Genomic DNA, 23,308 nt, shown 5'->3' with positions numbered 1-23,308 from the left:
TTCGGCTACAGTAACCTTGTCTAGGAGCTATATAACACAACTGTCCTTCAGGCATATTTCCTTTAGTTGAAACTTCTACCACCACTGTACTCAATGCAGGAATTTCTATTCGATTTTTCAATGAACAAATCCATTTTTGGTCTTGTAACTCAGCTACATTAATCTCAGGTTTCTTAGTTCTTGCTTTCTCCATTTTCTCCAAAACTGTATGAACCAAATTCTTCACTACAATTTTCCGTTTAGCTACTAAATTCACACTGATTCCATGCATCTCAATCCTGTTGCCGTCTTTGGCAAATATCGTCTTCACGTTATTTTTGTTCAACCAATAACTGCCTAGGTTCATAGGTACAGTCATGCCGGAAATAACAAAACAATCTTCTTGAAAACTGTGACCTCCAATCTGAAATTCAACATTCCGAACAACACCATCAATCTTGATGCTGGAACCCTGCACGCCTGTTGCTTTCGAATCCGTTTCTTCAATCACACAATCAAGCTTTCTAGCCATCACTTGAGATATCAGGCAGCCTCTTGCATTGCCGCTATCAATTAAAGTCAGGATTTCCATGCCACCAATCTTTGTTGGAACATAGACTTCAGCCGCTCCAGCCGCCATCTCAGAATCTTCATGAAACTTATAAAACAGCTATCTAACTCACACCAACAGTTATGAGGTTGTAACTATCCAATTGTCTATCAAATAACTATCTATCTGTCTACAACAAATAACAAAAAAACTGAATAAAACAATTCACTCACCGACAATATTTCATCCACCAACAGAAAATATCTCCTAATCCACAATCAACAACAGAAATTCTCCGGCCAACAGAAACTCCCCAAACTGTTAATCCACAATCAGTAAACTTCTCTCCGACCAATCTAAAATATTACCAAATTTTAGATGCCAATTGATGGAAAATCACTGTACATAAGAATTAATATTGATATCAATATATATATAACAAATTTACAAGACTATTTTTCGAATAGCAATATATATAATGGTAATCAAATGGTAACAACATGAAATCATAACAACTCACCATCAAATAAATAATGATAACAGTATCTCCCAATCACCAAACAAACACTCTTCTCAGCCAATCTAAAATTAATACAATGATTTTAGATGCCATAAATAAATGTTTCACTGAACCAATAACTTGTAACACAATAAAAGAAATTGTATTAAGAAATATGACATGATCAAACATTATCAATCACCAAGCAGATTAATCTTTCCAAATACCATAAGTTCAATTCTTTGAAATTCAATAAAATATTACCTAACAAAACTATTATTGTCAGATTAAACTGAGATGTATAAAAGGTTTAAAAGTCGAAATTCAACTAACTATATATCTCAATACCTGAGAGCACTTTCTTGCGCAGCTTTGCTTCTCTGCGCAGCCCAACTTTCTGCGCATGGCGCGCTCCACTCATTTCAGCTACCTCTATACACCGCCCCATATTGCGCATACCATCTCTGAGAGACAGTGCAAATTTCTTGCAAATATGGTCACTCCCCCTCTCTCTCAAACAAAAGAGACAGCTCCCCCATATCTGCGCATACCAACTCTGAGAGGTAGTGCAATATTCGTTGCAAATATGTTCACTCCCCCTTTCTCTTCCAACAAAAGAGACAGCTCCACCATATTTGTGCATACCAGCTCCGAGAGACAGCCCCTCCCTTCCTTCATAGAAAGAGACTTCTCCACGATTATATCTAATGCATTATAACAATTTTGCTTCATGAAATTCTAAACTTCATTAAAAATTTTGCTGAATCAACATCACTAAATCGCAATATAATTGTTTTAAAATCGAATACTTTAAATCACAATAACTGACTCATCTTTAAAAACAATTTTCCACATTTCATCAAAATTTAATACTTTTCAAATATCTAATTTCATATTTTTATCAAATTTAATTCAATTTAAAATTCAATTTAATATTTTTCAATAGCAATTTTACAAAATTGTATTCCTAATTCGTTTTTCATTTTCACTTTTTTATTATTCTTATCTCTGTTAGACTCCACAACAGTCTGAAACAAAAATGAATTTTCCTAATTTCAACAAAACATAATCAAAAACTAAATTAATTATTTTGATTTCCATTATAACATAATCTCGTAATTTCATATAGGCTTATAAACAATATGTTATCTTATCATAATTCAAAATAAACCATCAAAATAAATTATCACAAAATTAGAGTCGCTTCGTTCACTCTTTATCATTAATTTTGTTTTGTTGTTGTTTATTTACAATGCGCATAAATCAAAACAATGCCGCGTAACAAGTAAAAATGGAATAAGGTTTTATGATTATAATACATTCAAAACATTAAAACCATAAAATGTCATCTATAATAGCATTATTCCATGCCTCGACTTCCGCTACAAGGTCTTCTTCATAATCGTTTGCCCCTAAACCATCGACATGCGCCACTTCCTTTGTATCCTCCCCTTCTTTCACCTCTCCTTCAATTTCACCAACCAATTTCTTTTTATCCAAACTATTTTCATTCTTTTTAAAACTCTTTTGCCCCGTCTTATAAGGAACAAAAGACTTGTTTCCCCACCGCAAAAAGTATTTTCCTTTAGGATTAGGCAACTTTTTATCTCTAATATCAAAACAATCCCTCATCATGTGACCCTTTCTGTTGCAATAATAACAAATAAATCCACCTTGAATTGCGCCAATTAAAGGAATAAGTTCAGCTGGTCCACCAAATTCATCAGCTAAATCAATTTCACATTGATTTATTTCAAATGACAAATTATCTTCATCACTAACCTGATCAATAGTTACAGGATTTGACTTGGAACCAACGCCACCAACCATCGTCTTAGCCAAAGCCATCTGGTTTGTTGTACATCCTCTAGCCATTGACCCTGAAATTTGATTAAATTTTAGCCCTTTAACAATCAATTGTGCTTTAACTATTAACTCTGTCCGAAACTTCGTTATCATTCGCACTTGTCCGTCACGTTCCAAATCCAATGCAAATTGACGCATCTGATTAGCCAAAAGTGGAGATAAAACCACATTACACACTTGAGAATAGAAATCCATAAACATATCATCAGTTGGTTTCGGATACGCACGTTTCCAGAAAGATAGTATCTTATCAAAAAATGCATCAATCTTATCATTCTCATGTTGCTTAACACTCAAATACGCATCTTTACACACATTTTTCATGTCGGGTGGTAAAAATGTCTCCCGCATCTTACACAAGTACCCCTTTAATGTTAATTGTCTATTCTCCATATCAGCAGGTTTTAGTGTATAACCACAAGCGGTTCTTACACCCACACATTTATCAAACAAAATTTCCTTACACACTTGATGATTAGTCATATGATAACGTCTAGTAGTCATCCAAAATCTCTCCAAATAATCATCAAAGAAAATCACATCATCGTCAACTGCAAATTCAGGCGCATTTTTTCTGAACTGATCATCAAGTTTAGCACACGTTTCATTGTACCTATGCACATTCTCCTCCCCCTGCGAAACATACAGAGATCTATCTGGTACATAAACAAGAGATTTACACCAACTAACCTGCGAATCACTCAGTCCAGCTTCAAAAAAATTGAGCGTATTAAAGTCCTCCGCATCAATCTCAGAAAGGGCTGGCCACCACATGAGAACTCCATTATAGATGTTATCCACAGCATCAACTCTAGACAATTCCCAAAGTTTTATGATCTTATCCTCATGTCCCTGCATACCACCAAAAATAGGCCGAGAACCACCAGCAAACAACTTAGGCTTCTCTTCTGATCCTCCAAATCCTCCAGATCCACCAGCCGTCCTCTGCCACGGCATAGAGTTATTTAAACCATTCTGCTGGTTATTCGACCCATTCTGCTGGGTATTCTGCTGATTATTCGACCCATTCTGCTGGGTATTCGAACCATTCTGCTGGTCATTCAAACTATTCTGCTGGGCAATCTTTTCAAGAATTCGCTGCTGACCAGTCATAAACTCATTCACAACGGTCACATTCTCAGTCTTGATATCACTATCAACACTAGGCTCCACCACCTTATTAAGACGATCTTCCAAATCGTCCATCCGAGTAGCCAGTCCAGTAACCGCAGCAACATTAGTATCAACATTATCCGTCAACTCTTGAATTTTCGTCTCCAGTGGCGCTATACGCCCACCCAGCTCCGCCGCCACATTATCAATTCTAGTCCCAAGAGCATGGATCTCATTAACCAAATGCAAATCCTTCTCATCCTGAGACAACTTCCTCCACTCTTCAATGGTCAATCCCATCGCTCCAACCAAAAAATACCTGAACAAACTAAAAAGAAAAGAAATAATACAATTAAAAGAAAATCTGAGCTATAGATTCGTACTACACTACTGCGCCAAAATGACGTATAGTAATAGCAAGAACAAACAGCTAAATATTCTTATAAAGTGTATTAATTCAATACAAGGTTAACATACAATAATAACATTAATATTAAGATTACTGTTCACTTTTATGTTCGTATCCTGTTGCAGAGCAATGTCTTGCTCCGAAACCGTGGATACCAGAACTAAAAGCTAAACTTATAAAATACATGCATTGCTCTTAAATCAGGAAGAAAGGGACTATACATCACATTATACTGGTACCCAAAGGGCCTTTGTCTGAAGCTTAAGATCTCAACAACTACTGAACTAATAGGGTTCCTTATTTAGCTTCTGTGATTGTTTTATTCTATTCTATTTTCAGATTTAAGCCTTGGGATGGTTTAAAGCTTTTCTAGTCCTTTTCTGTCCTTTTGATTGAAGATCGCGTAGTTGAATACAGTTTTAAGAAAATCAAAAATATTCAGATTTAATGACTTTTTCTGAAGTGTAACTTTACATATAATCCAACATTACATTAACCTAAAATGATTTATAATTTTACATGGTCCATTTCTAATTTAAAGTCTTTTTTCCAGTATGGTTTGGAAACTGATAAATATCCTGTGGATTAGAACAGGTTCTCAGCCATACTGAAAAATCATGTGTAACAACATATTACAGAAAATTTTACACGAATATTACTATAAAAATCATAAAATTAGTTCCAATTAATACCGTGACTTCGACCCTTCTGGTCTAATAAAACTTGTTTTAATCTTATAGTTTTTCATTTTAATATCCGCAGAAAGCTGTCTATAAAACGATGCGAGAAATAACTAATACTGCCTTTTCTATTTTCAGTGGAGATACAGTCGACCTAGTAGTTAAATATGACGTAGGGAGGGATGCTATCTATAGTGTTAAATGGTATAAGGTAAGCTATAGATAGATAGATAGATATCTGTAGATAGATAGATAGATAGATAAAAACTTCACTGTAAAGGATAACCAAATCGGTTAAACAGATAGCGAGATCCTTTGATACACACTAACAGATAGACGGATGGACATCCTATTACTTGTATATAAGGATATATTAATATTTTAGGATGATAATGAGATATGGTGCTATGTGCCTAGTGATACACCTTCCTTACATACAGATACACATCCTATTACTTGTATATAAGAATATATTAATATTTTAGGATAATAATGAGATATGGTGCTATGTGCCTAGTGATACACCTTCCTTACATACAGATACACATCCTATTACTTGTATATAAGGATATAATAATATTTTAGGATAATAATGAGATATGGTGCTATGTGCCTAGTGATACACCTTCCTTACATACAGATACACATCCTATTACTTGTATATAAGGATATAATAATATTTTAGGATAATAATGAGATATGGCGCTATGTGCCCAGTGATACACCTTCATTTAAAACATTTCCAGTAGAGGGAATAGAAATATTGGTAAGCCAAATTTTATATTTTTTTTTTATAAAAGATCTAGTTACAAGGTTAAGACAATAGGCGGAAAATTATTATTGGTCTAATATGATAATAGGAAGGGGTGGGGGGGGAGGTATATTATTTATGGATCTCCCTAATATATCTATAATACTCATTTTATTTAAACTTTTAGATAGATTAGGATAAGTAAAGATAGATAAATCTTTTTGCATGAATGCATAACTGCTATAGATTGTTATTAATCCCATTCTGTTAATGTATTCAATGATCTTAAAGAAATTAAATATTTTAGACAGTTTGACTTAAGACACGCATTTGACAGTATCCATCCTTTCAAAATGCTACATGGGATTATTAATGAATTTATTAATAAACTTTTCTGCTGAATCTTGAATTTTAAAAAGTTGTTAAAATATTAAATAACATAATATTCAAGTATTAGGTAACATAAGATTAAATTAAATAATAGATTCGGCAACTCATCAAATAAGTCAGCTGGTATTTGAAATTATTGATGTCATTGCTGGTTTCAAAATGACGTTCGGTAACCCATCTCTATAGCAACCGAATCTTTCACACAATTTGCTGTTTACACCCTTCCCTTTATCTTAAATTTGATAGTTTTATTATATTCCTGTGCTTCGCTACATATTAAAATCATTATTCTTGTTTTAATGAACTTCTTTTTTTCTAGCAGTCCAGTCGGCCACACAAGCTTGTTTTGAAGATAAAAGGTCCAAAGGTAAAATTCTATTTAATTATTTGTTTTTGTTTACACCTTCTATGTAAATTAGCGGAGCTTTTCTATAATTTCATACAAGTGACACGACGTCCCTTCTATTACATAAAAGTAACAGGATGTCTGTTTGTCTGTCTATGTGTACCAAAGGATTAGTAACCACCGAACCGATATGGCTTAAAAATGTAGCTTCCCATAGATCCTTGGAAGGTTTTAAACTTTTTTGGTATCACCACTCAGCCAAAAAGGAAATGCCCCTGAGAAAAAATGACTCTTATAGAGAATTTTTAATACTTTTTTAAAATTTAAATTGTGGGGAGGGGTTCTACTCCAACCACCCCTAGAGGCCTTTAGGGGCGTAACCTTTAGTAAGTTATAGGGTATAATAAAATTTTCTAAGAATATCCATTTTTTACTTGATAATGAATTACGAAGTTATGAAAATATTGTTCAATGTTATCCAAGTTTTATTTTACAAAATTAAAAATTTACTTTAATAACATAGGCCAATCAATTTTAATTTTAAGCTCGTGGTAAATATTAACAGATTCCGATATCGAAATTTTAGTAGAATACTTTTATAGTTTGTGGGACACCATACTACCCCCCCCCCCCTATCCCGTATATTTTCATTTTTTCTCTCAATACATTCTTGTGGATGAAGTTTGGAGGGTATAATACAGGGATTTTAAGGGATAAGACAATGAACGATATATTAATATACAACTCCAATTATGATAAACAATATCATTCGTTCTGTAGATCAAAATATTATTGAAAAGGTTTAGACACTAGCACTTATAAGGTATCCTAAGTTTCTAAGCCCTCCCTGGATTTTCCCATAGTTCGGTTCTAAATTTTAAAATCTAATTTTCAAATTTTTCATTGTGGTAATCAATAATAAAATTCATAGGAAGAGAGAGTTAGAGAGTGAGAGATATATAGATTGATAGATAAAGAGATAGACAGATAAAGAGAGAGAGGGTAGGAGTAAGCAAAATCTATATATAAGGTCTTCCTACACTGTTAAAAATAATTTTTTTTTTTAGCATCAGGTAATACTATATATTCTTCACATTAATGTATAGTATCAATCCGTATGTACTAGGAAAAAAACCTCATTACGATACAAGGAAGTTTTCAATGCTGTATTAAGTATTAGGTAATGTTCTGTGAAGTAACATTTAGTACTAAATAATGTATTTGTCTGTAGAGTATTATCCAATACGCTCTTGGGAATAAAATTCAGTACAGTAGAAGTAATTTTTCATTACGCTCCTTCACAATTGTTGTTACCCTCTATCATAATTTTGATACTCTGGAGAGTATGAAACTGTTTTACTTTGTATGAAAGATCAGTTTATAATATATGATTATTATATGTACATATACATTTTGTTATATCAACAAACATACCAAGCAGAGCCATAAAACATTAATTTAAATGTAAATTTAGTAAAAAAATTACTTTAAAGATGTTTAGGACTAAACATTATCCTTAAAAATAAAAACTATGGTCAGTCATAATTACAAAAAACAAAATTATAAATCTGAGCATAAATAGTTACATTTCATCTTTGTCTAAAACGACCAAGCATTGAAACACTTCCATGAGAGGTGTGCACGAATGGTGTCTGTTTAAATTATTCTTTACAGTACAGATTCGTACACTAGAACGTATGAATAGTTACTATTTTAATAAACCATTCTCTTGCATATTGTCTGATACGCTACAGCATATGAAATAGTACTAAATCAAAAAACATTTCTACAGCGTATTTTCCGATACCCTACAACGTATAAAATATTGCTATTTTTATAAACTTTTCTACAGCGTATTCTATAGTACCCTAGAGCGTATCAATCGATACTAAAAAAATGTATGGGTTCTGTATAGTAATAATTATTGTGTTATATAGTATTACATAGTGTTATATATTAATTATATATACTTGTAGGGTACTTACGGGTCCAATACTCTCCAGAGTATCAATTGATACTAAATAAAAAAAATATTTTTAACAATTTAATATCAATCTATCTATTTTCATATTCATCTAACAATATAATTATGTAAATCATTTGTCTATCTATCTATCTAACTATCTATCTATCTATCTATCTATCTATCTATCTATCTATCTATCTATCTATCTATCTATCTATCTATCTATCTATCTATCTATCTATCTATCTATCTATCTAACTATCTATCTATCTATCTATTTATCTATCTCTCTATCTATCTATGCAGGGGTCAGGTAGATACAAATGTGAGATATCCGTGGAAGCACCGACATTCTTCACAAGATCCTCCCTTCATAACCTGACTGTTGTTGGTAAGTTATACTGAGTTGTAGAGTAGCTACTCTTAACTCACTTCGTCTGTCTGTCTTTCTTTGTTTTGTCCAATGTGCATCAAAACTGATATTTTTTATTATCCTAAAATTGATTTGTTTGGAAGCTATAAATTGGCTTTAGACTTTATTTAGAATTTCTCAGATACTTTTTATAGTGTTTTTTACTAAAAGCTTTTTATAGTGCCTATAAAAAATGACGTCATACTGGCCTACCATTAGTCAATTTAAATATTTACTTGCTTTTCATTGGTAATTTAGTCTGTGTATTGGCCTATCATGGGTATTGTATGACATCATTTATAGGTGCTATAAAGATCTTGGACAGCAATGTAAAAATCTTTTCTATAAAAAACCCTTCGTCTACTGAATAAATTTTGATATATTTAGTTGCGCCCCCCGAGGCTCCTGTGATTAGCGGAGGGAAGGAATACTACTCCGTCGGAGATCTTATCATGCTTAATTGTACTCTCAGAGGGTAAGTACACTTTTTTAGTAGATTCACTACCTTAAAGTAAAGGTATGTCTGTCCGACCGTCCGTAAATGCCGGTCTAGAAGATCTGTAAAATTTAACATTTTATACACATTTTATACAATGTACATACACAAGTATAGCTTTGCCCCTAGCATCTAGCGGCTCGAAGTCTTTTAAGGGGTGGGGGAAGGTAGATAAAGATTTCAACGAACGATTTTTCTTAGGAAGTGTACATTTTTCTAGAGACAATATCTGTTAGCTGAATTGACTTCTTAACTGACAAACAATCAAAAGTTACTTCAATATTTCTCTTTCTTGCAGATTTATTCAAACAGAATATTTTCTATTTTCCATAAATGGATTTTTATTGCTTGGATGTTGTACCAGATTTTCATATTATCTAATAAAGTAAAACTTACAGTGGGCTAAAATAACGATAAAAACAATTACCCCATCCTGCTCCATCTGACTTGATGATCGAATTTTCTTTTGTAATAATATCCATTTAAATTTTCTATCCATTTTTGCATACGTAAAGTACAGAGTGCAAAAATGATCCAATTATCTTGAAGAGATTACGATTTCTGCCATACTGCAAGTTTAAAGAAGCTTTTTATAGTACATATAAGAATTTCATCATACTGACCTGCCATTGGTCAATTAAACGTATATTGTATACTGGCCTGCCATTTGAAATTTTGTCTGTGTATTGGCCTATTATTTTTCATTTGTATTTTTTAACGTCATTTATTGATAAAGGCACTATAGAAGATTTTAAATATTTTTTAGTAGTAAAGCCACTTTCTAAGCCTAATAGGTAAGTGGTAAGATCTTTCAAATACCACTGAAGGGATTGATCTCTTCATTTTATTGAAGCTTTATTAGGCCTAAGGATGATTTTAGGCATTTTATTTTCAGATTAATGTTTTAGAAGATTTCAAGCTATTTACCTGTATCTCTATTCTCTTTAGAATGCAGAAGCCCTAGATGCTTGGTAAGCAGCCGCTAGTTGTTTATAAAGTTGTAATCATATAAAGTCAGAAATATTTGATATGTTAGGCACATATAACATACTTTCAAAATGGCTTTAAAATGAAATAAAAGATTTCGTGTTCTTTAAATTCAGTACTTTTTCTATTAGTCTTGATATATTAAACAGTTCGAAATTTTCGAAACAGTTTCCATGCATAATTTTGCCTTTTAGGAATAGGCAGAACTTCCATTTGTTTGTACTTGGATTTATTTGTACTTGGATCTTACCCCAGATTTTTCTGAACTCTAATAAAGTGAAACTTGTAGCTGGCCAATTCTCCTCTCCTCCTACTGGATGAAAAAACTGACCAATATGTGATATCCATGTTAGCAACCGACGACAATTTTTCCCCTGTCATAAAATCCACGTATATTCTATATCCATTTCTGTTGTATGTTTTCTGTAAGAAAGAAAAAGCACCTGAAATAAATCTTTCATCTGAAGTTTTGTTTTCAAAGTCAAAAGTTATTTCAAGTGGCCCCAAACTTGCACACCAAATCACGGATGCAAGGATTGGCTTCCAAACTGATTAATATCCGTTGGATTAGAATAGGTAATCAGCCATACTGATAAATCATGTTTCTTATCGTATTGTAGACAACTTCCCACGAATAATAACATAAAAATCATAGAATTAATACTAGCTATGTTAGCCCGGTCCCACGGTCGCTTGGGGATAAAAAACTGGTTTTAATCTTAGAACTTTTAATTTTAATACACTCGGAAAGCTTTCTATAATACGATGCGATAAATTATTATTATTATAGAATTATTAAAGCAAATTTTAGTGCTGTTATTATAGCAACAAAGGCCATAGACATTTAAAGCTGTTATTTAAAATGTGTAAGATTGCAGATATAGGTTCATAATAGTCATTAATACAATTTTTACTATTGGATTAAAAGTTCAAATATGGTCCTAGGACAAACATAGGAGTGACAAACGTCGAAACCATTTTATAGATTTCATGGCAAAAAGATGAATTTGTTAGATTTATCAATTAAATCAGTACACTAGTTCATTAAGTACAACGCTCTGTTTTTATAGATCACTTTAATAATTTGGGTTAGGAAAAGTCAATTTAAGCTTCCATTAACCTTTCCTTTTATCCATAAGAGCAATTTTAGATTTATAGCTATTTCCAATAATACTTTTATTTACTTAGATAAATAGATCTATCTTTCTATGTTTTTATTTATCAATCTAACAATCTATATATAAATATATGAATCTTTCTAAAATAAAATCTAAAAATCTATAAATCCTAAGCAATGCTTAGTAAGCATGGTCTTTAGAACTGATGTTTTTTCTAGGGGCGTATTTTTTCTTGGGAGGGTGGTACCCTCCTCTAAAATAGTTTTAGAACTTCCTAGGACCTATGAGGGGCTGCATTGTAAAGGAGAACTATGTGGGTTCAGTGGTTAACGAGATCCTTCAGACAGATCCTGTTACTTTTATATAAGTATAAATGTAGTTCTTTTTTATTTTTAGATTTATAGATTAATATAGACTATCATTTGTGGTTAATGATACCTTCCCCTAAAATAGGTATAAACCTTCTCAGGACTTATAAAGAGATACACAGTAAAGGAGAACAATATCGGTTCAGCGAGATCTTTTGGTACTGACAAACAGACAGTCAATTAGACAGGAAATCCTGTAAATTTTATTGTTGATATGAGTCTTTTTCTAAAAACTCTTTTATTTACATGAAGATTACTTTATCTTTAATAAATATGCAACATTTTTATTTCTAAAAAGAGATTGCTAGATTACTATAGACTAAGTCCTTTCAAACATACAATCTAAAATCTATTATGTTATTTTTTATTAAAAACACTTTAAAAATTGAAGGACTAATACAAACTACATTATTACATAATAACCCTATATTTTATGCATAGTAAATGGTATTTGAGCATCTATATATACTGCTGCTGTACTTATGGATTGAGAGCCTTTTTTTTCTTGAGTATATCCTCTTCCTGAGTAATCCTGCACAAAATGGCCTAAATTAATGCAAATTTCCTAAGCCTTGGTAGTGTGCAAACCAAACAGCAATTTCATACTTCGCAAAGCAACGCAGCTACTTCTTTATATCAGTTTTTAAAATCATATAGACCAGTTGATTTCTCCTAGACTGTTAGAAAATAGCCTTAAACCACTCTAAGACATCTATAAAACCTCCTGGAAAAGTACAACCAGTCCGGATCAGCATTTTCCGAGATCTTTGGTGTCATACAAAAAAACGAGTATAGTCCCTTTAGTGGCAACGCCTCTTAAGGGGCGAATCGTCGTATTTTCAAAATGGCTTATGATAGGTTATTTTAGGTTAGGTTAGGTTATATTGGTTTAGGTGATTACCCGCATGTTTAGGTAATTGGCCCCGAAGGATTAGAGCCTCCCGCAGGGGCTAGAAATAGGAGTGAAAATGCGAAGAAACGCCCCTTAAGAGGCGTTGGCACAAAAGGGACTGTACCAAAAAAAAACTTATTAATCTTTTTTTACGTGTATGTACATCTATTCGGTAAGATCTTTCGAACCATTGGAATAGGGTAGCTATTTATTTGTCTAAGGCAGGTTTTCATCTATTTTAAAGACTATCCCCTCCATTCCACTTTCCCCATCTTTAAAGACTAATTCTAGAGACTTGGGATACAGCCACTAGAATATAAATATAACATCATTACATTTATTTGACCTAATTTTCTAAACTTAACAAAAAGAAAATTGTAGACATAATATTTTTAATTTCTCTCCATATTTTACATATTTTAAATATTACATTTTGGGAATAAGTTATAATATAACCACTAGTTGTTAAGCCCCTAGCATCTAGGGGCTCTGTCGGTAGAGGGGGAGAATAATGTCAGACAATATAGTCATCCTAAGACTTAATAAAATAGCCTTAATCCATCTAGGGACTTATTCTGTCTCCCTTTGACCTATTCTTGCATAACCATCTATAATAATAAAACTTTTTTCACCATAATGATCAAATATTATAATTAACAAAGCAAGAATGATGATGTCAATATTAAACGAAGCTATAACATTGTAATTAAATAAGTGAATATGACATCTTTGTTAGATATATCAGTTAAAGTAATGTACATTTATTTATAGTTATAGTATTTAGAACTATCAAGGATGATATAAATAATTTTCTGAACTTGCTATGAAGTAGTGTTCAATAAAATTAAAACTATTACCTAGTCATAGAGTAGCTTCGCAACTAAAATTGTAAGTTGTACCACAAATCAATTTACATTTAAAAATCCCCCAATCAATCATTTGAATTGTCAATTGGCTTACAGAGCATTATTCTAGAAACAACATATTTTACTAATAATGTGCAGATGACGTTAAGAATATTGCAATAGATTTATTACACTCGATGGTTAGTCAAAAACAATTTCGCGCTACGGAAAAGAAGATTATTGAGTTAATTTTTAGATATATACGTTTCAATTCCATATTACGACCAAAGAAATTTTGATTATCGAAGCTTTAGCTTAATTAAGAAATTCAACTATTTACTTACAGCTAACTTTTTACATGAATGAAAGATGATTTTTTAGAGATAAGACAATCGACGATAAATTAATGTTCACCTCTAATTACGAAAATTTACATTGGCCCTTCTGAAGAGTAAAATTATTGTAATAGAGTTTTGTAAAACCTAATCAAGAATTTATGTTATTAACTAAAGATTTTGCGCCAACGAATAAGATATCTTGTTAACTAACCTGAGTATAAAAATTATTTTTTTAAAGTGCGAACTGAATTTCCTTCTATTTTTTTGAGTGCGTCTTTTGCTGGTTTCTTATAAGTGAATCTATTTTTTTTACTTGAAGAGTGGGGAAAGGTCAATCATTTCATACTTATGGTGGAGGTGACTCTGATTCACCCCCTCCCCCCAAATCCTGATTTTCTTATTTACCTCAAGAGGCATGGATCTTAGGTGGTAAGACAATGGACGATTAACTGGTGTGCAATCCCTTTGATGATACACAAAATTACCCATTTAGTAGATTACAATTAGTGGTGGTAAAATTTGGACACTAAATTAACTAACCAATCAAAAATCAATAAAAGTCCCCAAGGTTGTTAAGCCAACGTTTAAGAAAACGTTATTATAATACATTGGGGACTAGTATAATAAACAACTTAATGTCCTCTCCCTCCCTCTGCTCAAAAGGTCTCTATGAAAGAAGCTTATATAAAGTCCTGTGTTTAAATTTAATTTAGATAAAGTTTGCTAGTTGTGTAGTATAATTAAAACATAAAGTAAACAAAGCATACAACTAGGCATAGCTTGATAAAGCATAACTTCACTACAATTAATTAAATTGGCCTTTTTGTCTGTATTTCATATTATTTACAGCGAAAAAAGCAACATAATTTGAAATTTTTATAAATTGATACCAGTTTTGTTCGCCCCGATGGAACGAAGTTTTATTCTTTTAATTTTTAATCTCAATATCCGAGGAAAGCTGTCTATAATAATTTAGATAAATAACTCTTATGAAATTATAATTAAATAATCCGCGAAAAGCCTAATCTTAAATGCAGTTTTTAACTGCATAGGTGAGACTTCATATCTGCATTAAGTCTTGTTTTATAAAGTCATATTATATTAAGTAGTAAGGTTTTTTTTCTATTTGTCCATTAACATCTCACCAACCCCTGAACTGAATGAGCCCTACATTTTAGTCTTATGATGGTTTCAGGCTATTTTACTCAAAGTTTATATCTTATTTTGGTGAAAGTCGTGGCACACCAAGAACTGTACATCATACTAATGAGAGTGGTCTTAACTTTATATATTCTTTCAGGTTAAAAAAAGTTATTTATAACATCGTAATAAATCAGCTTTCCGCGGATATTAAATGAAGAATACTAAAATTAAAACCATTTTGTTATTTCATTTTAATATTAGTAGAAAATGTTTGTAATACGGTGCTATACATGGTTTTTCAGGATGGCGGAGAACTGGATTCCAATTCAGCAGATATTAATCGGTTTCGAAGCCATACTGGCATATAAAAATCATTTTATTTACCTATTTTTCCTTGTGTTTTACCTTTGATTTGGTTACTTTATGTTATACTAGCGGCTTCGCCCAAAGCCTCTAGGTGCTTTGCCCCAAGAGGTGATAAAAAAAATTAAGGTGAAATTCGTAAAAGGACCAGGGAAATCTTCAGCAAAAAAAAAGGACCAAGGAAATCTTCTGCAAAAAAAAGGACCAGGGAAATCTTCTGCAAAAAAAAGACCAAGGAAATCTTGCATCAATATAATATTATTTTGTTTCTAGGTCAAAACCAGCAGCAAAACTTAGCTGGAAGTTGAATGGCAACCCGGTAATTATTTGAAAATAATATTTTATGTGCAAAGCTACTCTAGAGTTTTTAAACCGTCCGTCTGTAATTAAAAGCTATAACATCTATAGAGCCATTCTTTAATATAAATATTAACTAATTTAAGTCGTACCATTTAAAAACGAATAGATAGTTTAAACATTCCATAAGTCACATTCGATTTGTCAGGGAGGGAACATTGAACTGAAAATTACACTGGTACATTAGCCACAGTTTTATAAACACATTCTTTCCTTCGTTTGCTGAAAAACCTTTGATAATTCTTATTAAATCTTGATTTGTTAGTTCAAACTAGTGTCCACCTCAAACCTTTTTAATCTTAAGAGAGGGTGATTATGTTTTGTGTTGTATTTAAGGTTTTATTACAAATATTTATCAGCCATTGTCTTATCCCTTCAGATTTAAAAACTAAAACTTTTAAAGGTTGGAGAGAGTGATTTAACAAACCGTCAGTCAATAGTCCATGAGAAATCTGGCCTGGAAACTTCCATTCTTGGGTTGAGGTATGTTCTTGTTTGTTGGGATCTGTCTATCTATTTATCTATCTATCTATCTATCTATCTATCTATCTTACTATTTATCTATGAGAAATCTGGCCTGAAAACTTTTATTCTTGGATTAAGGTACGTTCTTGTTAGTTGAGATCTATCTATCTATTTAACTATCTATCTATGAGAAATCTGGCCTGGAAACTTCTATTCTTGGGTTGAGGTATTTTCTTGTTTGTTGAGATCTATCTATCTATTTATCTATCTATCTATCTATCTATCTAACTATTTATCTATGAGAAATCTTGCCTAGAAACTACTATTCTTGGGTTAAGGTATGTTCTTGTTAGTTGCAGATCTAACAAATGTCTTTTTGTCTGACATATTTCTATCTATCTACCTATGTATTAATCCAACTATTTATACATCGATCTATCAATCTATCTGACTACTTTCTATCTCTTTATCTATCTATCTAACTTCCTATCTAACTATCTATTTTTTTATCTATCTATCTATTATACTATCTATCTTTAAATCTATCTAACTATTTATCTATCTCTTAATCGTTTTATCTATAAATCTTTCTATTTTTGTACTATCTACCCATCTATATTTATGTATCTTAATTTCTATCTTTCTATCTATCTATTTTAATATCTTTCTAACGTTTTACTTACTATCTATTTGAATATATTTCTATCTATTTTCTACATATCTTTCTGTCTGTTTTCTATATATCTTTCTATCTATCCATCTAGTTATCAATTATCTATCTAGGTTGCGGGCAGGTATCCAAGATTTCCCTGGGGGTGTGGCCAAAGTGAGCTGTGATGGTGACATAGCCGGGGGGGTCTGGTCCACCACCCAGACTAAGGTTTGTGTTTTTTATGCAGGGATCTAAAGGGATAAGACGATGGCCGATAAATAGTTATACATCCTCAATGATGAGACATAAATTAACCCCTACTGTAGCGTAAAATTAGTGGTTGAAACATTTGAACACTCAACCAACCAATCAAATTTACTAAAATTTTCCAGGGAGTAAGGGAGGGGAGAATGGGCAATTAATTCAATATAAGAGTTATCAAAGAAAGGGCATGAAATCCAGTTTAATCCAATAAATTTGTAGGAAATTATAAAGGGATTGTTAATTGAATAATAGATTTCCATAGCGTCATGTAAGATAAAAATCACAACTTGTTTTTGATGAAATATATTGAGGTTTTTTGGTGTGATTTTTATATTAAAAGATTATTGGACCCGGCCAGCTGCTAGCAAGAATATGACTGCCCCTTTTTATTCTGTTTATTTCCCTTGCCCCTTGCCCCCACCTCCCTTCTCCCTTCTCCCCGTCTGCTACATTCCAAACTAACACAACGAGTGTTTATTTCCCTTGCCCCCACTTCCCTTATCCCTTCTCCCCGTCTGCAATATTCAAAACATACATAACGAGTAGCGGCATTTCATGCGCAAGTCCCCAAACTCAGTCAGAAACTGCTAAATTCTTGCACATTCCCTTTAAGCCAGTCCCCAAAGTCTGAGACTCCTAAAAATTGAATATTCGATCCATTGTCCCCTCCCTTACTCCCTGAAAATTTTCAAAGTTGTTATGCCGACGAATAAGAAAACGTTAGTATAAAACCTTGGGGACTAGTGTAATAGACAACAGTGTCCCCCTCTCTCCGATTTTTGTATTTTTTTTTGTAAGGGTAAAAGACATATTCTATCTTTATTCTTTATATAAAAGTAACAGGATATCTGTCTGTCTATAACGAAGGATCTCATTAATCGCTGAGTAAATATTAGCCCCCTTTACAATGTATCTTCTCATAAGTCCCGAAAAGGTTTGTAGCTGTATTGGGGGAGGGTAGCACCACCCTCCCATGAGAAATCGCCCCCAGTAAAAATTATTTTCTGCATAAATATTATGTTTTTCAGTTTGTTTTCAATACTAAAATTTAAAAATTTGAGGTAAAATTCGCCTATAGAGGCTTCAAGGGGCGTAGATTTTAGTATTTAGTATAGAAGCTATTGCACAAATTCTAGGGTATATCCGGCTAATAAAAATGTTTATATTTTTAGGCGCTCTCTGGTGGAAGCTTTGCCTCATTTACAAGTTCGAGTGCAGGTACGTTGGTATTAATCAAAGTAATTTGGTGTCTGTTTGTGTGTATGATGTCAACTAAGATCCTAAACAGGCAAAGTTTAACCTATGAAATCTACGAACCTTCAAACTAATTTCTTAGAATTAATCTAGAGTAAGAGAGAGATAGTGTGTGTGTGTGTGTGTGTGTGTGAGAGAGAGAGAGAGATAGAGAGAAAGAGAGAGAAAGAGAGAGAAAGAGAGAGAGAGTGTATGTGTGTATGAGAGAGAGAGAGAAAGATAGATAGATAGAAAGATAGATAGATAGATAGATAGAAAAAGAGAGATTGATAGAGAGGAAGAAAAGAGAGAGATAGCGAAGTTGCTATTCATATTTGAGAGAGACAGATATTGCTACTTATAGAGTAGCTTTGCTACAAATTAATTAATTTAACCTAATTTCAAATCTATAATTACACTATATTTTTGCAAAGCCTTAAAAAATGTGAGAATAGTGTATTGAAGAAAATTGTAAAATGATTGGCATATTTTTTGCGAAATTTTCAACTTTTGCAAAAGTTTGGTGCAGTGCAGTGGGGAAATTAATTGGTTTCTGTTTACTTATGCGGCTACTCTAAAATTCTATCTGTCAGTTCTTTCTGAAATGTCTTTGGTATAGAGTGAATTTGTTTAGAGATCTTAAGGGATAAGACAATGAAATAAATTGATGCACAATTTTTAATTTAAAAATACCTCTTCTGTAGATTTAAATTATAAGTTGAAAAGTTTGGACTTTGCTAGTTAATAAACCAATAATCAAGATTTAATAAAAGTACACATACTTTTTAAGCCAAACGAATGAAAGTGCATGTTAAATTTATAAGACTGTAAGATCTTTAAGCCCTATGATTATATATTGACACATTGACCGTCTAGGGGATCTAGGGTAAAATTTTAATGGAGCACACATACACATTTAGAAGGATAAAACGTTAGGTTATGGTAGTTAAGAGTTTAAAAGATTCTTAAGGAAAGAGCCCTGGAGGGTTAGAAGCCGCAAGCAACTGGACTAGAATCATACATTTTTATAATGGATATAGAATATATGTGCATGGCATTAATGACAGGAAAAAATTGTCGTCAATTAAGGTTAGATTAGATTAGATTTATTATTCTTGGGTGTACATACATAGAAAAAAAAAAACAACAAAATAATAAATGAATTAAATGAATATTATATACATTTATATATACAGTCAAATTTTATTGATATGGTTAATTTATAAAAAAAAATTTCTTCGGTGCTTGCTTACATGTGAAGACCGGAGCACCGAAACCCCCCCCCCCCCCGCTTAGTTTTGACAAAAATCAAAAATAAGGGGGGGGTAGTTTTTTAACCCCCCGCTTAGTTTTGACAAAAATCAAAAATAAGGGGGGGGGTAGTTTTTAACCCCCCCCTTAATTTTGAAGAAAATCAAAAATAAGGGGGGGGGTAGTTTTCTCACTGTACAACACGCCAGAAAGTTGAGTGAGGTAAATCAAGTAAATCCAGTATACCAGAGGGGAAACCTTATTACAGGGATATTCATGTTTTGGGGCATAATTTCCTTATTTATTGACTTTGGCCAGTAAAAGGTTTTAATTTTGCGCAAACAGTGTACAGTGAAAAAACTACCCCCCCCCCCTTATTTTTGATTTTCTTCAAAATTAAGGGGGGGGGGTTAAGTCTTTGCCTTGCTGAGCTTTTTTCCTCCTTGCCGTTTTCCAGACATTAAAAAACTACCCCCCCCTTATTTTTGATTTTTGTCAAAACTAAGCGGGGGGGGGGGGGGGGGTTTTCGGTGCTCCAGTCTACCACATGTAAGCAAGTACCTTTTCTTCCCAAATGGCAGTTTCCTAAAAACTAGGAAGTATGCAGTAATGTGTATTCACACATTGTTTTCATACAGGCCATATAGATAAGACAAAAAAATAGAAAAAAGATAATAAGCAATAAATAAAATCATATTGGAGAGGAAAGAATGATAATAGGAAGGATTGATTAGGGCATACAAGTCTCACACCATTATTGCAATAATAGAAATTTTAAAAAAACATTTCAACAAATAGATTTTGATTGATTTATCAGATTTCAAACAATATTGAAAAGAAATATAATTTTATCTACATTCTTGACATAATGGGTTGTTACACACTAAAGTTAAGCTTGATAACAAAGATTCTTTTAGATTTTTTATAAATTTTTTTCTTGATTGATTGTGGGTTAATAAATCATTATTACATTGGTTATTCCATAATTCTTGAAAATGATACTTAGGAAATCTTTCAATAGATTTAAACTTCGGTTTTATAACATCAAACATATTAGAGTTTCTAAGATTTTTGGTATGTAATTGATTTCGGCGAAGCCATGTACCTTGAAAGGAACTTGGTAGCTTACTGTTTATAAAATCATACATAAATAATAATTTCAAATAATTAGCTGATTCATGTAAAGGAAGGACATTCATTTTTTTAAATAAAGGCATTGTGTATGAGATGTGTTTCTTACTAAAAACAATTCTTATTGCCTTTTTTTGCAATTTAATTAATGGTTCCATAGTAGATTTAAGACCACAACTCCAGGCAGGTAAACAGTAAAGTAAATGACTATTTATAAGTGAGTGAAAAAGCATTTTTTTGCTATCTAAATTCAGTATATGTTTAGCTCTATTTATAAGAAATAAGGAACTAGAAATCTTTTTACGTAAATGTTCTACATGATATTTAAAATTTAAAGAAGGATCTATAAATACACCTAGGAATTTAATTGCAGGAATATTGCTACTTGAATTGACATAATTTAAGATTTTTATTTTCTCAGGATCAAACTCATTTTCATTGTTAAAGTTTAGCTTAATATTAAGAGCATTCCAATCAATAGTATTTTCATTTTTATTAAATATCATGATTTTAGTTTTATCAGGATTTAAGCTCATTTGATTACTCCTAAACCAATCGGATATCTTTTTAAGTTCATTGTTTAATTTCAGTTTAATCTCTGTAAAGTTATTACCAGAAATTAAAAAATTACTGTCATCAGCAAATAATAGGGTAAATAAATCAGTACAGTTTTTAAGATCATTTATGTAGATTAAAAATAGAATTGGTCCTAAAATAGAGCCCTGTGGGACACCTCTATCTATGTTCAGCTTTGTTGAGTCAGTATTGTTTACATGTACAAATTGCTGTCTATTACTTAAATAATTTTTAAACCATTCAAGTTCAATGCCATTAATGCCAATTTTTGACAACTTTTTAATTAAAATAGAGTGTGGAATTGTATCAAAACATTTTGCAAGATCACAGAAGACTCCAATTACAGTTTTATTATCGTTTTTTGCTTCAGCTATATAATTTAAGAGGTGTATCACGGGGTGTATTGTAGACTTTTTTGATTGAAATCCATACTGATGTTCAAAAATGATATTATTTCTAATCAAATAGCACGACAGTTGTTGATAAATGACTTTTTCTAAAACTTTTGAGAAAATAGCTAATAAACTTATTGGTTGCTAATATGGAACTTTTTAATTGGTCATTTCATTCATCCAGTAATTGGGGATGAGTGTTTTACTTTAGTAGAGATCATAAATCTTGTGTTAGATCCAAGTAATAATCCATCCATTATTTTTTCCTTGTTTAAATTACCAAGGGCAGTGTAGCCTACACAAGTTCCAAGTTGATGTATTTATAGCACAAGATGGTGCAAAAATACATTTTTTATATAGATCCTAGAGTTCTTGGTAACGAGTAATTTTACCATTAACTTTTACTTTTAAATTAGCTGGATTGTAATGAATTATCTTATTCTTATATAAAATCTCTAGTGGGTAGACCACACAAACAAAGTGTAGCCTACGCAAGTTCCAAGCTGATGTATTTATAGCACAAGATGGTGCAAAAATACATTTTTTTATATAGATCTTGGTAACGAGTAATTTTTTACCAGCAAACTTTTACTTTGAATTAACTGGATTATAAATTTGATTCTTTTTTTAGAACTATATTTTAAATTCCCTCCCCCCCTTTATTCCATAAAAAATAATGATTATCAGCTAATAACAGGGGATATGGAAAATGTCATGTGTGACGTCATAAAAATACATATAAAAAGGAAGGATGAGAGGAAAAGTAGGCAAAGGATATCCCTAATAAAGAGATGGATATAGACGTTTTTTATGACATCACGCATGACACTTTGCTATTATTGTTCTAAAAAGATATTTCTATCTCTTTTATCTAATTGCTTTATCTTCTTTATTTTCAGGTTTCCAGAGTTGTCTACATATGAATATAATTCTCCTTGTTATAATGTGGCCTATCATGAAACTATTCTACGTTTAAAAAGTTTTATCATTAGTGAAATCTAAGTGAAATTAAAAATTGATAATAATGTGAAAATGCTATATATTGAATATATAGACGTACAAAATATCATAACTATAAAGTAGCTGCGCTACTTCTTAAGTGAATAATTTATTTTTGAAAAAATATTTATAAAGTTTAGAATGCTAATATTGGGGGGGGGGTTACTTTTTTATTCTTAATTACTAGTTTTAACTTTTACGGAAGATGGTTGTGTATTTCGCCCCCCCCCCCCCTGTGTGCTAAAAAGACAAATAATCTAAAAATTAGCTTAATTTTGAAGAAGAAAAAAAACTTTTTATTGATTTCCCAGTAAAGCAAAAATACAATAAATAAAATGTAGCTTTACAAAGTGTCTAAAAAATTATGTTGTGTGACGTCATAAAAATACGTATAAATCCATCTCTTTTTTTAGAAGTTTCCTTTACCACTTCTCCTCTCATCCCTCATTTTTATGACGGCACACGAATGATATTTTA

At 31.9% G+C, this 23,308-nt stretch overlaps 1 protein-coding gene across 1 annotated transcript in view; it reads left to right on the top strand.

The window, feature by feature from the left end:
- LOC145324303 (cell adhesion molecule 3-like) overlaps positions 1 to 22,963 on the top strand; it is a 48,557-nt gene extending 25,594 nt beyond the window's left edge. The window contains exons 3-12 of the mRNA XM_080166917.1: positions 5,235 to 5,307; positions 5,782 to 5,862; positions 6,557 to 6,604; positions 8,856 to 8,940; positions 9,349 to 9,436; positions 15,785 to 15,830; positions 16,272 to 16,351; positions 17,117 to 17,213; positions 18,422 to 18,467; positions 22,732 to 22,963. Of these exons, the coding sequence (XP_080023043.1) occupies positions 5,235 to 5,307; positions 5,782 to 5,862; positions 6,557 to 6,604; positions 8,856 to 8,940; positions 9,349 to 9,436; positions 15,785 to 15,830; positions 16,272 to 16,351; positions 17,117 to 17,213; positions 18,422 to 18,467; positions 22,732 to 22,808 (721 nt within the window). The 3' untranslated portion in view covers positions 22,809 to 22,963. The remainder of the gene's footprint in view (positions 1 to 5,234; positions 5,308 to 5,781; positions 5,863 to 6,556; positions 6,605 to 8,855; positions 8,941 to 9,348; positions 9,437 to 15,784; positions 15,831 to 16,271; positions 16,352 to 17,116; positions 17,214 to 18,421; positions 18,468 to 22,731) is intronic.
- Positions 22,964 to 23,308: the final 345 nt, after the last annotated feature.

The sequence above is a fragment of the Acartia tonsa genome, chromosome 7 (assembly GCF_053477335.1).
Source record: "Acartia tonsa isolate MP-2025a chromosome 7, ASM5347733v1, whole genome shotgun sequence".
Taxonomy (NCBI): Eukaryota; Metazoa; Arthropoda; class Copepoda; order Calanoida; family Acartiidae; genus Acartia; species Acartia tonsa.
This window is presented reverse-complemented; position numbering and strand designations above follow the sequence as displayed.